Raw genomic sequence first — 15,886 nt, forward strand, 5'->3', positions numbered from 1 at the left:
CGTTACATTCGGTTTTCGGTATAAACAGGCCCAGAGCCAGTGAATATTTGTCGACTTCATCATATCAGACGGGGGAGCGGGTTTTTGAAAACAAACAAACCGATTTATTAACCTCATTAATAACTGTCCCGCACAAAATGCTGACTGCTGAATACCTATCGCCGTCACGTCAATCAAAAACGAGCACCTGTTTATTTTTTTCACACTTTACTATTTTCCAACTGCGCGTCGTCAAAGCTTTTTTTTCACGGACACCTGTTTTTTTTTCACACACACCAACAAACACCCGGGTAACCCCGGGTACCCCTCGCTAATCTATTATATAAATCTCACCTGTCTGTTTAAATGTACGTACGTATGTATGTATGTATGTATGTCTGCCTAAAACTTTCGACAGAGGTGACGAATTTTCACAAGATTGGTATCATTTTGAAGCTCAACCCTTTGGACAACAAATATCGAAAAATTGGCTAGAAACATTAATTCCTTCACCCTCAACTGGGCACTTTTCCATAAGGAAGGTCATTTTTTTGCGTCGCCATTCTTGCAGGTCATCCTATCGGTTGGAATGGCTTTACTAATTTCAACGTTCCGAACTTCCAGTCGCGTCATGGAGTAGGGGTGAGACATCAGGTTTTCTTTCACTTTCTTTTCCGCCTTTGCGTCACGGGTTCGAGCCTACCTAACTGCCAAATACCACTTTTTTTTCTTTTTTTTTGCTCAACACACACCCCCAAGCACCCGGGCAACGCCGGGCACCCAGGCTAGTTAAATGCAAACAATACGTATACAGAAGTAATAAGTATGGTCTCCCACTTCTTTGCCAAACTTTCACAAAAAGCACTCATCTATCTACAACGACTATTAACAATTTCCCGCACTCCGGATCTGTGTTTAAATCTAAATGCAAATTCTATCAACAAAGCTTCTGTCCTTTTTGTACAAGTAAACTTCAGTCGATGATTTACAAGAATGAAGGGAGAGGATAAGCTTCGTTAATTATTCTGTGCCTTCACCTAACAATTTAATAAACCAAAGATACTGTAAAAAAAAATATTTAATAAACAAAAGATACTGTAAAAAAAATATTTAATAAACCAAAGATACTGTAAAAAAAATATTTAATAAACAAAAGATACTGTAAAAAAAATATTTAATAAACAAAAGATACTGTAAAAAAAATATTTAATAAACAAAAGATACTGTAAAAAAAATATTTAATAAACAAAAGATACTGTAAAAAAAATATTTAATAAACCAAAGATACTGTAAAAAAAAAATTTAATAAACCAAAGATACTGTAAAAAAAATATTTAATAAACAAAAGAGACTGCTTCCCGATTGTCGGCTACTGCGATTTCATTGGCTGAGTGTTTTTTTTTGTTTGTTTTTTTTTTGTTTTTTCTTTTACACAGGTATGACATTATCAAGGCCAAGAGGCCACTTAAGGATAAGGGTTAAAGAGTGTACAGTAGAAATTGGACAATATAGTAATTATTAATAATGAAAATTCGGTAAATTTGATAACTTATATGGAACGGCTCATCAAGAACTTATTTACGTTAGACTTGAACACAACCATATTGTAGTTAGCCGGAAAGCAGGAAAACGGAAGATGATTCCACAGGCGTGCAGTTCTAAGAAAGAAACTCTGTTCATGGAATCTACGTTTAGGTTTAGGCACAGATAAAGAGTGGGGGGAATTATTGATAGTGTTTTCAACTAGACGAGTGTTTCTTGTAAAAGTTTGGCGAGGGGGGACCATAGACTGAAGCTCAGTTGAACACTTTCCATGAAAATAACGATACATCAGAGACAAACTCGCAACATGTACCTTCCAGCAGTTTACGTAATCTGTCCGGAATATGCTGACAATAACGCTGCCTCTATTCTGAATAAGTATCATCAACCCTTTTAAATGAAGTAAAACAACAATTTTGTTGTCTGCGTTTTTTTTTTTTTATCTACTTTAAGATGGATCTGATTTAAGATGAATCTGATGAACTGAATTAAAAAATAACATTGGTTTTGCTTGATCAGATCAAGTTTTTGAGCTATTTCGTTTTTTTACATTTTCGTTCTCATGTGTGCATGTGTGCAGCATTTTAGAAGTTATTGGAGGTAAAATGCCATGTTGATGAATTGTTTTGATTAGAAATGATTATTTTAATGACAAGAAGTATTCAGGTCCGATAGGTCTGGGTGACGATGTCGAAAAGGGATCATTTTGAAGTCATAAAACCTCAAAATCCTTAAAAAATTGGTGCGGCATTACACAAAGAAGGACTGACCTGTACACAAGGAATTGTTGCCTTGCAAATGAATTAAACATTTTATTAAAATAACAAGATTTACCGTTTTAAATTGCCTCCAACCACAGTTCCAACTCCAGGGACGGTAAAAAGTTCATCTACCTGGAATATTTAAAAAAAAATAAAATTTAATAAAACATGAAAACAGTTTCATGTTTGTACCTATGTTATCACCTTTTACACACATGAAAGAAAAATGAGATTTTCCGATCAACAAAGCTGGTCTTCTTGTTGTTATACGTTCATCCTGAGCTACGGCAAAGTTTGCAATAACAGATTTTTGTCTTCACTTGGCACGACCATGGACTTAGTCTGGGTGAAAGTCGGTCTTACAAAGATAATTGTGAAGGCCATCTCAACATCTTCGTCGGTCACTTCCCAGCGGTTTCAAATTTGCAACTGTGACATCATCGGTCGTCAACACATATCTAAACCATCTGAGTCAACATTCCCTCATTTTGTCCGCAATCAAAACGATACTGTACAGGGTGGAACAATAAATTGTCGCCCTAAAGAAAACAACACTACAGCTTAATTTTAAAACTTTTCTAAAAAAAAAAAAAATCAATTCAGGTAACTTGATTATGCAGTAGAGCTGACATCTATTCAATGTAGCCACCTTCAGCCTCAATCACCACCTCGATACAGGTCCGGAACTGGGAGCATGCCTTTTCCACAAGCACTGGCGGGTGCTCGGTGAATACTCGGCGGATGGCGGTGATCAGGCTGGCTTTGGTGTTGTGGGAGGTCATGTTGGTGATGTTCTCGCCGTATGACCAAATGAAGTAGTTCAGCGGGTTCAGATCAGGGGAGGAGGGGGGGAGCTATGAGAGTAGGGTACAAAGTCATAGCAGTCCTTCTGAAGCCAAACCTGGGTCTCTTTTGACTTGTAGGCTGGCATCGAGTCCTGCTGCCACACCCAGTGTCTGTCGGTGGCCATCTGATTACCCCAGGGGATCACCACACTCTTGAGCACATTCAGGTACACTTTGGTGTTGACTTTCAAGCCAACTTCGAAGATGCGAGGTGGCATAATGTGGCCAGTTTAACATCTATTTTACAAACTGGCATGCATTGGATGGCTTTTAGAAATTAACTTCCAAAATAACCTATCACTGGCCAGGTTTTTCTTTGTTTTTTGTTAGTTTTTTTTTTTTGAAATCGTTCCAGACAAAGCCTGAAGCCACTTGATGTAAAGAAATTAAAAAAGAAAATACTACTTCAGGGTTCAAGCAATAAGTGTGCGATAGATAGAAAACTGATCCAGAAAACAATTTTTTTTTTTACAAGGAAATCATCACTTATCAAGGCTAAGAAGCCACTCGAGGGATAGGGATTAAGGAGTGTACATTGGTCAAAAAGACATCATAGTAATCGTTAGCAGTGTAAATTTGGTAAAATTGGATTACTTAAGGAGAACGGCTCATCAAGAACCTGTTTACATTGGACTTGAAGAATTCTTTCCCCTTTGTCAGAAACATCGCTCATAGAATGTGAGGATTAAAAGACAAAATAAGGGAAGCAATGGATATGAGGCTGTTGAATGTAAACCCAGGGTCCACTTTCTACTCTCTTTGCTGCCACATCTGGCCTCCTCCCCTTGAACAGTCTCTAACCTAACAGGTTCTGTTCCTTTCTTTTTTAATGGAAATTGCTTCAGACAAGACTTGAAGCCACTTAATATAAAAATACCAAAATTACTAGTTAAAGGTCACAAAATAGTTAATGATAAGTGTTAGATGGAACAGATCCCAACCTAGAACACAGCAGTTCTTCCCCCTGTGTCAGAAACATTGCACATGAAATGTGAGGACTAAAAGACAAAATAAGTTACAAGATGGCTGAAAGTAAATCTAAGGTCCGCTTTCAGACTGTCCTTGCTGCCACATTTTAACTAGTGCACTAATCACTAGCCTCCTCCCCTTGCACAGGGTACCAAAAAGAGTGTCTAACCTGACGAAGAATGATGAAAAAGACTCCTGTGCAATACTAAATGTTAACAAATATTTTTGAGTCGAATCGTCAGAAGTTTCACTGTAAGCAAAAACAAAAAGAAGAAAATTTAAACTGAAAAAGTGATTGGATCTTCTCACCTGAAATTCCGTCAAGTCTTGGATGTATTTTTCTCGGTCTTTCAGGTTTCTTATTGGCGGAACGACATTCAGGAATTTCTTCAGCAAATCTAAATTCTCTCCTGTCACGTTCGATATTGTGAAAATGGGGGTGATACTACAAAGAAAAGAAAAGAGCAAAAAAGCGATGAAAAGAAAATGATTATCATAAGCTTAACCCTTTACCGCCAAATTGTACTTTCAAATCACCTTCCAAAAAAACAACATTTTTGTTACTCTTATGGCTTGTCAGCCCAACTGATCTTCAAAGTACAGGTCTACGCATGGTTCAACAATTGAATGCAGAGTTTGTTTATATTGGTGCGTCAGTTGCACGCTAACTTCCGTTGTTGAGTAGGGGGGGGGGAGGGGGGGTGTCTATTTATATTGCTCCAATATTCATTTTACGGTACATCAGCCCTTTTTGAAGGGTTTATAAAAATGAAGCAGAACGTACCGTTTACCTCATCTCCAGATCTTTTGACTGTGTCGGCTCACCTGGAACAAAAGCTCATAACAATAGACGCAAGTTTCATTTCTCTGGACAGTTGGAACTTTATTCGTATTATGGTCGAAGTCGCATCCCTGTTTATGCATCATCCTTAGAAAGAGTCTGGGAATTATGCCATTGGTTTATCTGCCATCCCCATCCCCATCTCTCTTGTCGCTCCCACGAGAAGTGTTCCATTTTCTCAGTCTAGACTGTTGATTGCCGAAATCGAACTGTGGACTCTAGATTTGAACAAAACTCTAAAATCTGTCTAAGCACATGTGCTCCCTCCTTTTTATATTAGTGGATGGGGTATTTTGTGGGTGATCCTCGAGCGGATGCACCTGCAGCCAACATGTTCACAACACATCAGAGCATTGTCGTCGGATCTGATGAGTCTTAACCTTTTGAACCTAATTGCAGTCAATGACATCCTGCACTAATCGCACTATTCATGTCACCTGATTGCAGCAGAGAATCACCACACTCTTCAGCACATCCAGGTAAACTTTGGTGTTGACTTTCAAGGCAACTTCGAAGATGTGAGGTGACATGATATGGCCTTTACTTGAAACCACACCAAAGACCATAACCATGACCATCATTCTGGGCATGTCCCTGTTATTTATGGCAATCGCAATGCATTTTGACGCTTCAGACAATGGCCAGTTGTGTACAAATCTCAAAAGTGATAGGAGCCTTCTACCATGTCTGAAAGTGACACAATGAGATCGGAGATGCATCGCTGTACAACTCATGCTCTCTACCGATCCAAGCTATGAAAACAGGACCATTGCCAGTACTCTCAAAATGCATATCCAGATGGTTAAACACTTGAGGGTGCAGCTCAACAAAGTTTCCAGCCAGTTATAGTTTTTGGTGGGTTTTCAAATGAGGGCCACATCATGCCACCTCACATCTTCAAAGTCTGCTTGAAAATCAACCCCAAAGTGTACCTGGATGTGCTGAACAGTGTGGTGATCCCTTGGTGCAATCAAGTGGTCACTGGCAGACCCTGGGTGTGGCAGCAGAACTCGGCGCCGGCCCATAAGTCTAAAGAGACCCAGGCTTGGCTTTAGAAGGAGTGTTATGATTTTGTACAATTCTCTCATTGGGCCCCCTCTTCTCCCAACCTAAACCCGCTGGACTACTCCGTTCATACGTCGAGAACATCCCAACATGACCTCCCACAACATCAAAGACAGCTTGATCAATGTCATCCACTGAGTACTCGAACAGCTCTTGTAGAAAAGGCATGCTCCCAGTTCCAGACATGTATCAAGGCGGTGATTGAGGCTGAAGGCGGCTACATTGAATAGATGTCAGCTCTACTACATAATCAAGTTAACTGAAAATAAATAAAGCTGTAGTATTGTTTTCTTTAAGGCGACACTTTTATCATTCTACCCGGTATTGTCCTTTCTACCACATTTGGTCACTATAACTACGAGACTCTCCCTATTGCAAATTATCAATCTTAATCTCGAAAATTCTAAAACACAAAAAATTGATGAAAAAAATCATGAAATTACGTTTGTGAATCAAAATTGGTCGCAGCTGTGATGGCATCGTCTTCATTCATTACGCGGAACGGTACTTTGTTGCAACCGGGAGATTTGAGAATTTTTTCCAACTGTTTTATTGTCTTTTCCATGAGAGATTCCGGACACATGTCGATTTTACTGACCACAACAAACACAGGAACATCCAGGGCACGGGCGAAACCCAAATGTTCCTTCGTCGTACCAGCTGTAAATTAGAAAAAAAAAATGGGTTGAGGAATAATTTTTTGAATGTAAAAGTGTATGCATGAAGAAAACGCATTAGAAAAATTATTTTTTAAGAAATTGAAGCTTGTTATCTTTTAAGGCAGGGCTCTACATTGTGAGTAAAACAGTCGCATTTGCAAGTGTTTTTTTCAAAATGGCAACTAGAAATAATGAAACGCTTATCTTTTGATGACTGCATTTCTTTCACTGACAATCTTCCAAAGCTCACTACTCAATGAAAAATAACTTTTCAACTTTCTATTTTTCTTTTTTTTTTTTATAAAATGAACAAAGTTAAATTATTTAAACAATAAAAGTTTAATAGTAGAATAATATACTTTTTTTTTACAAAGGCTGGTTTAAAAAAAAATATCTGAAGAAATGAGAATGTTTATACCATCAAGTATCAACATAAAATTTGTGGTATATTTAGAATTACACTTGTTAAAAAAGCACACAGAAAAATCTGTATGATGTACATACTCGTCACAGAACGAATATGTCATATTCTAAAAATCATGTGGGGTTGGCTAGTAACTTTTCTATTTGGCTAGTAAACGAAAATATTTAGTTATCAAAGGTCAGCTAAAGATAACTTTGTCCGTAGAGCCCTGTAAGCCATCGTTGATATTTGAAATTTGAATATTAAAATATTTAATATTCAAATCAGGGTGCTTATATGTAAGTTACAAGTAAAAATCATATTTTAAGTAAAAAAAAAAAACTTTGTTGTACAGTGGAACCCTTAGATACAAAAGATTCTGCTAACAAAATTTTCAGCTGACAAAACATTGCAACGCATTTGCTAATTTTTAACTGCATTGTTACACTTCAAACCTCACAGACCCACACGCTGTCTGGTACCATCGCAAAGAAACAAACAAATAAAGCAGGAAAGAAATAAAAATCTGACACTTTTCAATAATGGCTGACAAAACAATAGAAGCAACAGCAACAGCAACCAATTACATTTACAGGGTGGAACAATAAAATTGTCGCCCCAGGAAAAGACAACGTGATTCCATTTCCGTTTGATGAAAACCAATTTTTTTTTTCGTTGTAAACCATCTACTAGTTGGCCAGTTGCATACAAATCCCATGAGCCTTCTAACATGTTTGAAAGCAACACAATATTCAGCAAGCAAGATCAGAAATGTGCTGCTGTACAGGACCATTGCCAACACCCTCAAAATGCAAATCCGTACAGTTCAAAGCTTGAGGGCACAGCTCAACGAAATTTCCGGCCATGGTTATGGTATTTGGTGTGGTTCCAGACCATAGGTGTGGCAGAAGGACTCGATGCTGCCCCACAAGTCCAAAACGATCCAGACTTGGCCTCAGAAGGAGTGCTACGACTTTGTACCCTTTTCTCACTCACCTCCCTCCTCCTCCGATCTGAATCCGCAGAACTACTTTGATTGGTCATATGTCAAGAACATCACCAACATGACCTCCCACAACACCAAAGCCAGCCTGATTGCCACCATCTGCCAAGCTGTCACTGGCGCTTGTGTAAAAGGCATCCTCCCAGTTCCGGACCCGTATCAAGGCAGTGCTTGAGGCTGAAGTCAGCTACATTGAATAGATGTCAGCTCTACTACATAATCAAGTTACCTGAATTGATTTTTTCAATAAAAGTTTTAAAATAAAGTCGCAGTGTTGCTTTCTTTAGAGCAACAATTTTATCGTTCCACCTTCTATAAAGTTTTAGGTATATCATATAAGCAATCAGCTGCGCATAATTCATAGCAGATCAGATTGAACACCTTTAGGTTTCCTTTCTAATCTTGGCTCTTGTCATCTGCTTTTTTTTTTGTTTTTATTTTATTGTTAAATCTATTAGTTTATATTAATATTCTGTTAAATCCGGGTCAGCACCAGGTAAGAACAGTAAGTTAAAAATAAACTATTTTGTAAGCATCACTTACCCATTCCAGTGTTCGCACTGACCACAAGCATTGCACAATCAGGGCAATAACCTGTCAAACCAAAAATGGTCGTCTTTAGATATTTCTGATGTCCTGCCAAATCTATCAGGGTGATCAGTTTGGTCGAATTTTCACAGATTTCTTCAACTGTCCGTGCTTCTTTATAATTTACGATCTGAAATTAAAATAAAGAAAATTATGTATATGTATATATATATATATATATATATATATATATATATATATATATATATATATATATATATATTAGTGTTGAGACAATTAATCGGAATCAGAAATACCATGATTGTCATCGTCTGTCTACTACAAGATTCCCAGTTACAGACTGTTCAATCTAACTCTCTACTTTCTATGTGTAATCTAAAACTCACTTTATTTACTATGTCACTTTCTACATAGCATCAAAACATGGCACCCGCTGTTTTTTTTTTTCAAAATATATTTTGTTCATCCATTCGTTGTCCTAAATACCTAAAACTGTCCGATACATTCTTTACATTGTGAACTATTAAATGTAAATATTTATTTTGTTTTGACGACATTATTTCTGACATTCTACTTTTACAAATTATAATAATCGATCATTATAATACTCATGATAAAAATCAAGGTTTTTATTTATCGATGTTTTTCAGTAGACTAACAACATAACATAAAATAACACAACACACACACACACACATATATTAGTTTTGATTGATCAGAATCGAAATCAGGAATTGGAAAAATCAGAACTTTTGAGGGTATCGGAATCGGTATCAGAATCGGAAAAATTTTAGCCTATTTTCTGATACCAAAACTGATTCCTTTAATCATATTTTTATTATTTGATTTTGGTTTAAGAAACATCTTCCACTGCTTATAGTAATAATAAAATAATAAATATTTATTGATTTAAACTTCCAGTAAGACTAAAATCTCTCGATCATCCCCTCACAAGTGTGTTTTTATGTTTGAGAAAATATATGTGCATTTAAGATATGTTTTTACGGTAATCGAGACAAAATAACAATTTTATAGTTAAATATTTAGAGATTTATAAAGAATCGGAATCAGAATTGGTAATTGCATCAGAATCTGGAAAAATATTGGAATCGTCCTATCACTAATATATATATATATATTAGTGGTGGGACCATTAGTTGGAATCGAGAATCAGAAAAATCAGAACAAAAAAGGTGCCAATTTTCTGATGCCAAAAACGATTCTTTTAACTATCTTTTTTATTTGATTTTGTTCAAAGCAATATCTTAAGTAATAGTGATAAAATAATATTTATTGATTTTAGACTAAAATTTATAGATCATCCCCCAAAAGTGTTTTTCTTTTATGTTTGAAAAAATATCTGCACATTTAATGGGAAAAACAACACCTCTATTGTTAAATATTAAGAGATTTATAAAGAATTGGAATCAATAATTTAATACAGTTAATTGTATCAGAATCAGAATATATATATATATATATATATATATATATATATATATATATATATATATATATATATATTTGGATTATTATGGACCATCTTCTTCCATTTACGGGATTTCCTTGGATTTTACTTGAACAAATGGAGATTCTTTTAACTTTCTTGAAGTTTTACATTTGGATTTTATCGTCACTGGATTTTTTATCTTCCACCAGACTATCCATTCATGTGTAATCAACTTTTTCTTTACCACATTCCCTCTGCTTAACTTTTTTTGTTTTCAAGTAAGATCTTTGACTTACTTGTTGTTTCATCAAATACTTCTACATGCAAAATCCGATCCCGCATTTTGCTAATTCCTACCCTCTGATGAGAAGGAGAGTATTTCTTCGAAACTCCACGGATTAAGGACTATCCATTTATCTAGTGTGTCCTTTTCAGATTAAATATGTTTTTAACTCATTTCAAAGTGTTTTTAACATATTTTATTAACTGTTTGCTCATATATATATATATATATATATATATATATATATTTAATTATTTTTTTACTATAATAATTAAATACCTACAGACACTAGTGTTTCATCCTTTCGGGATTCTTCAGTGCAGGGTGTCACGATTACTACCAGTCGAACGATTCGAACCCCGCGACACGAGACATCTCTGGCTCGATTAGCGGAGGCCGTATCCATTCGGCTACTATTAACCATGTGAAATAGCGTTGAATTTTAAACATTTTAATTTAAATGTTCATTACGTCAGACAGACAGTGATCAAATCGTTATACGATGATCTACGCATAAGAGCTAAATTGACCGATTTTTTAATTCAACTGAAAGTGCTCAACGGTAAGAAACGAATTTCTTAAAGGGGCTGTAATTAAAAATGTCAGCCTCTTTAAGAACTTGAGCACTCTAGGTTAAAATTAAAGACAGTCTATAAAGCTCAAGTATAGAAAATCATATAAAGTGTTTGTAAAAAGATTAATTCTACTTACCTGGCATTGCCTGGGTGTCTATTTTCTTTCGTTTTTGTTTTGTTGTTATTAATTTTTTCACTGCGTTTTACCAAATTATAATTGTATTTTTTTTTTTTTTTTTTTTTTTTTTACACAGTGATCACCACTTATCAAGGCCCGGAAGCCACTCAGGGATAAGGGTTATTGCAAGTACATTACGTTAGTGTGGAGATTTGATGAAGTGTTTAATTAGGGGGGCGGTTCATTAGGAATTTGTTAACATTAGACTTGAAGACATCCAAGTTGTAGTCTGGAGGGAAGCAGGCAGACGGAACAGAGTTCCACAGGCGTGCAGTTCTAAGAAAGAAGCTTTGTTCATGGAATCCGCGTTTTGATTTAGGCACAGATATAGAGTGGGGGAAATTTTTCACAGTGGATTCAGCTAGACGGGTGTTTTTCGTGAAAGATTGGCGAGGGGGGACCAGGGATTGGAGTTCAGACGAGCACCTGCCATGAAAATAACGATAAAACAAGGATAGGCTCGCAACTTCTCTCTTTACATCATCAACATTCTGATCCACATCTGGCATCAATTGAAATGAATGGCTCTCGTCTTCAGGAGGCCTCAAGTTTTGACAAGCTTCTTGGCCTGACCATTACTCCTGATCTCAAATGGAACACGTACATCAAATCTGTTGGCAAGGCCGCTGGAAAAATGGTGGGATCTTTCTATCGATCTGGTAGATATCTCACTGCTGATGCTATTCTCTATCTATATAAGAGCCAGGTACGTCTAAGGATGGAATACTGTTGCCACATCTGGGCAGGAGCTGCTTTAAAGGACTTGGCCTGCCTTGATAGAGTTCAAAATAGACTTCGTAGCCTCGTAGGAGATGTCCTTTTCTCTTCCTTGCAACCTCTATCTCACAGAAGAAATGTTGCGAGTTTGTCTCTGATGTATCGTTATTTTCATGGAAAGTGTTCGAATGAGCTTCAATCTATGGTCCCCCCTCGCCAAACTTTCACAAGAAACACTCGTCTAGCTGTAAACACTATCAATAATTCCCCCCACTCTTTATCTGTGCCTAAACCTAAACGTAGATTCCATGAACAAAGCTTCTTTCTTAGAACTGCACGCCTGTGGAATTGTCTTCCGTTTTCCTGCTTTCCGGCTGACTTCAATATGGTTGTCTTCAAGTCTAACGTAAATAAGTTCTTGATGAGCCGTTCCATATAAGTTATCAACTTTACCAAATTTTCATTACTAATGATTACTATATTGTCCAATTTCTACTGTACACTCTTTAACCCTTATCCTTGAATGGCCTCTTGGCCTTGATAATGTGGTGATGCCTATGTAAAAAAAAAAAAAAAAAAAAACGTTTCTTCTGTGGGAGAGAGGTTGCAGAGTAGAGAAAAGGGCATCCCCCACTAAACCACGAAGTCTATTTTGTACTCTGTCAAGGCATGATAGGCTGTTTTTGGCAGCTCCTGCCCAGATAAATAGGATTTTTTTTTTTTAATAAATTTAATTTTTATGGTATGGTTTTGACATGAAATTATTAATTGGGCCGAATTGTGTTAAAATTATAAGTATGTTCAGGTAATATTGTTTTTAATCCCCTATTAATCAAGTTATAGCTTGCAATCTTTTAATACATAAGAATTTCCTAAAAAACACAAAAATTAAGTTAAAAATTATCAATTCGACAGTTTAAATGCTTTATTATTCTTTTCAAATTTCGAAAAGTCACTAAGGAATACATTCTTTTTTTTTTTTTAAAAAAAGATTAAAATGGTTGTTTATTAAAAAAAAAAATCGCAATGCATTATAGTGAATTTAATTTTGTAATCACATTTTATAATAGGTTTAGAAAAAAATTTTTGTTTTTTGTTTTAATAAATATCCAGTGTAAAGTAAATGAAAGAATAATTCAATTTGTAAGCATCAAAGTTACGCTGACACAAGAAATACAAACGCACCAACACGTGAAGTTGATTCACAATTTTATTCAAATTTCGTTATTTTGCCAAATTAATTATAGTTATCCCCCTTTATTACAAGCATTCAGAGTTATTTCCCTTGTTTATTTGTGTCGTGATAAACCTCAAGGGAAAAAACTCGTTAAAACCGATGTTAAAGACATTTAAAAGACAATGTGACGATAGTTTTAGAGGAATTGTAATTTTTATTAAAAATTGTCGGGTTATAAAATGCGCTTAAATATATTTTAATTAATATGGATTTAGTATTTATTATTACAGAGCCAATTCTCTATTCAATATTATATTGTACCTCATATGTAGTACTGATTTTAAAAGTTAAAAAAAATAAATAACTTAGATGTTATCAGCTAGAATCAAACTCAAAACATTTTGCGCTCCAGCCGCGTTCACTACCGTTTGGGCTATCGACAGATAAATAAGAAGATTTAAAATTAAACCACTTCAAGCTATGAACTAATTTGCGCATGCACAAAAGTAATAGAAATACGTTGGCTGGTTAAAATGAACATTTTGCATTTCAACTTGACGACGTATTTCTGTACGCGTCATTCATCCACCCAAACAAAGGTTTTACTTGTTATAAATCATCCTTGGTGTATGATTACTATTTCCTGTTAATTTCAGGGTTATGTGACCAGTAATTTAAGAGTTTATCGGTTAAATATTTACACACACACACACAGATACACACAGAAAACTACTGCTTTATTTATATAGAAAAGTGTGTTTAATTTTTATTTTTACATGTTTATACCATAGTAAAAAGATGTTCAAATCTTAACATGGTGCTAGTGTACGAAAGGAGCTCCAAATTCTGGTTTCAGAAAATTTAGTTCACGTGATACTAAATGACTGGTATAACATCAAATATCATAGCCTCCTCTTTTTTTGATCCGTGAAATCTTTCAATAAACTCCCCTACCCTCAACTGAAAGATCCGTTTTTGCTTTTTTTTATTTTAGAAACAAAACAATTTTTTTTTTCTGTTTTTTAATTGGTTACTTTTGTAACTTTGTGATTTGATTTTTTTTTTTCAATGAACAAAAATACAAAAATAAATAAATAAACAGTGCAAAGAATCTTAAAAAAAGTTTTTTTAACGAACACTGAAAAAATATTTTTGATAACAAAACAAAAAACAGTTTGGTTTGTTTAGTTAGTGATTTATCCTTCTATAGATAATCATAACACGGAACATTCACTAAATCCAAAGGTTTATTTACAAAGGGTATATTACGAGAGTCTGTTTCGTTCGGTGTCCTCGAAATCTCTAATCACAGAGGAGTATATCTACAATGTCTATCTTATTGCCTGGAGGTCATTCAATTATAACAGTTAGTAAAAGGAAAAAAAAAAATTACTTGATCAAATCAGGTGAAACTTTTTTTATGAGAACTTTATTTCATAACGGGTAGGTACAATATAATTTTTTTCAATATTTTCATTTTTTAATGTCTTGATTAAACTAAACAAGTACCACAGTTTGGTTCAGTTCAAATTCTGGAGAAGTAGCAAATAAGCTATTTAAAAACTATTCTGATGTTAGTGTACAAAAGTGAAGCCAAATGTTCTGCCTTTTTCTAGCTTCGGAAAATTTAGGTCACATGATATAAACTAACCAGTGCAGTATCAAATGATATAGCCCCCCCCCCTTTTTATATGAATGTGGTCATTCAACAACCACCTCCAACCTGAAAGATCCAATATATATTTTTGGCGCTTCTACAGAACTGGGATGAGATTTTGTAGTCGATAAATGGAGTTTTCAGATAAAAAAAAATGATTTCAACTGATTTTTTTTCAATTCTAATAAGTTACAATGGTACCTTCCAAATTATGCAGTCGAAATTAACTGAATATTACTGAATTATTAAAAAAACAACTTTAATCGTGTTAGTAGGTGAAAAATTGCCGCCAAATTAAATCAAAATGGAAAATTACCTCCCTTTTGAATTCTCCCGTGTCTTACGATCGTTTTCATCAAATTCTATTTTTTATTTTCTTTAATAAATAATTTTCTACCTTATCGATTTTCGTAATTTTTTGATATAATCATCTTAAAAATACAAGGAATACGTAGACACCATTGCTTTCATGTGAAATTCAGTTTTACAATTTCTGAAATTTTGTTCTGATAGTGTAGAAGCGCCCCAAAATATAAATACAGAAAAATTTTTATGATGTATGTACTCATCACGGAACAAAGGTGTCATAGTCCAAAAAGTACTTAACTTGATCAAGCAGTTTGTTTTGTAATTAAAAATTAAAAATCAAAATTTCCAAAATTTCGTCCCAATAGTGTAGAAGGACCATATTTCTTTTTAATATTAGAAACAAAACAATAATTTTTTTTTTCTGTTTTTTTATTTGGTTATTTTAATCTTTTGTAGATTTAGGGGTTTTTCTTTCTTTTTTTTTTTGAAAGAACAATTAAAAATTAGTAGCAAAAACAGTTCAAACAATTTTCGTTTTCAACTAACAATGAAAAAATATTTTTAATTAAGACATTTTGTCTTGTTTAGTTAATTCAGCATAGATTTTGTCACTGGGGTCTCATATAACCAAAAATACAACAGTTGTATGAAAGTCTATAGTAGCAGCTTCAGTCTTTCCAAAACACTTCAATGTTTTATGGAAATGTGCCTTCCGTTATGTGAAGGGCAACATCAAGCCTTGCTATTTTATTTTGGACTAGCCTGTGTGCCCGGCGTTACCTGGGTGTTTGAAAGTGTGTGTTGAGCAAAAAAAAAGTGATAGTAGGCAGGCTCGAACCCATACCACGAAAGAGGAAAAGAACATAAAAAAAAACATGACGTCTTTGCTGTTGCACCCATCACCAAACAGGAAGTAACAAACGT

General features: G+C 34.9%; 1 protein-coding gene across 1 annotated transcript in view; it reads right to left on the reverse strand.

The window, feature by feature from the left end:
* Window positions 1-15,886, reverse strand: part of LOC145260627 (GTP-binding protein 2-like) — a 93,164-nt gene that overhangs the window by 8,148 nt on the left and 69,130 nt on the right. Inside the window, exons 6-9 of the mRNA XM_080118941.1 lie at window positions 8,611-8,785; window positions 6,446-6,662; window positions 4,406-4,541; window positions 2,356-2,414 (exon numbers count right to left, since the gene is read on the reverse strand). Coding sequence (XP_079975067.1) covers window positions 2,356-2,414; window positions 4,406-4,541; window positions 6,446-6,662; window positions 8,611-8,785 — 587 coding nt within the window. The remainder of the gene's footprint in view (window positions 1-2,355; window positions 2,415-4,405; window positions 4,542-6,445; window positions 6,663-8,610; window positions 8,786-15,886) is intronic.

The sequence above is a fragment of the Euprymna scolopes genome, chromosome 36 (genome assembly GCF_053919585.1).
Source record: "Euprymna scolopes isolate OS-2025 chromosome 36, ASM5391958v1, whole genome shotgun sequence".
Taxonomy (NCBI): Eukaryota; Metazoa; Mollusca; class Cephalopoda; order Sepiida; family Sepiolidae; genus Euprymna; species Euprymna scolopes.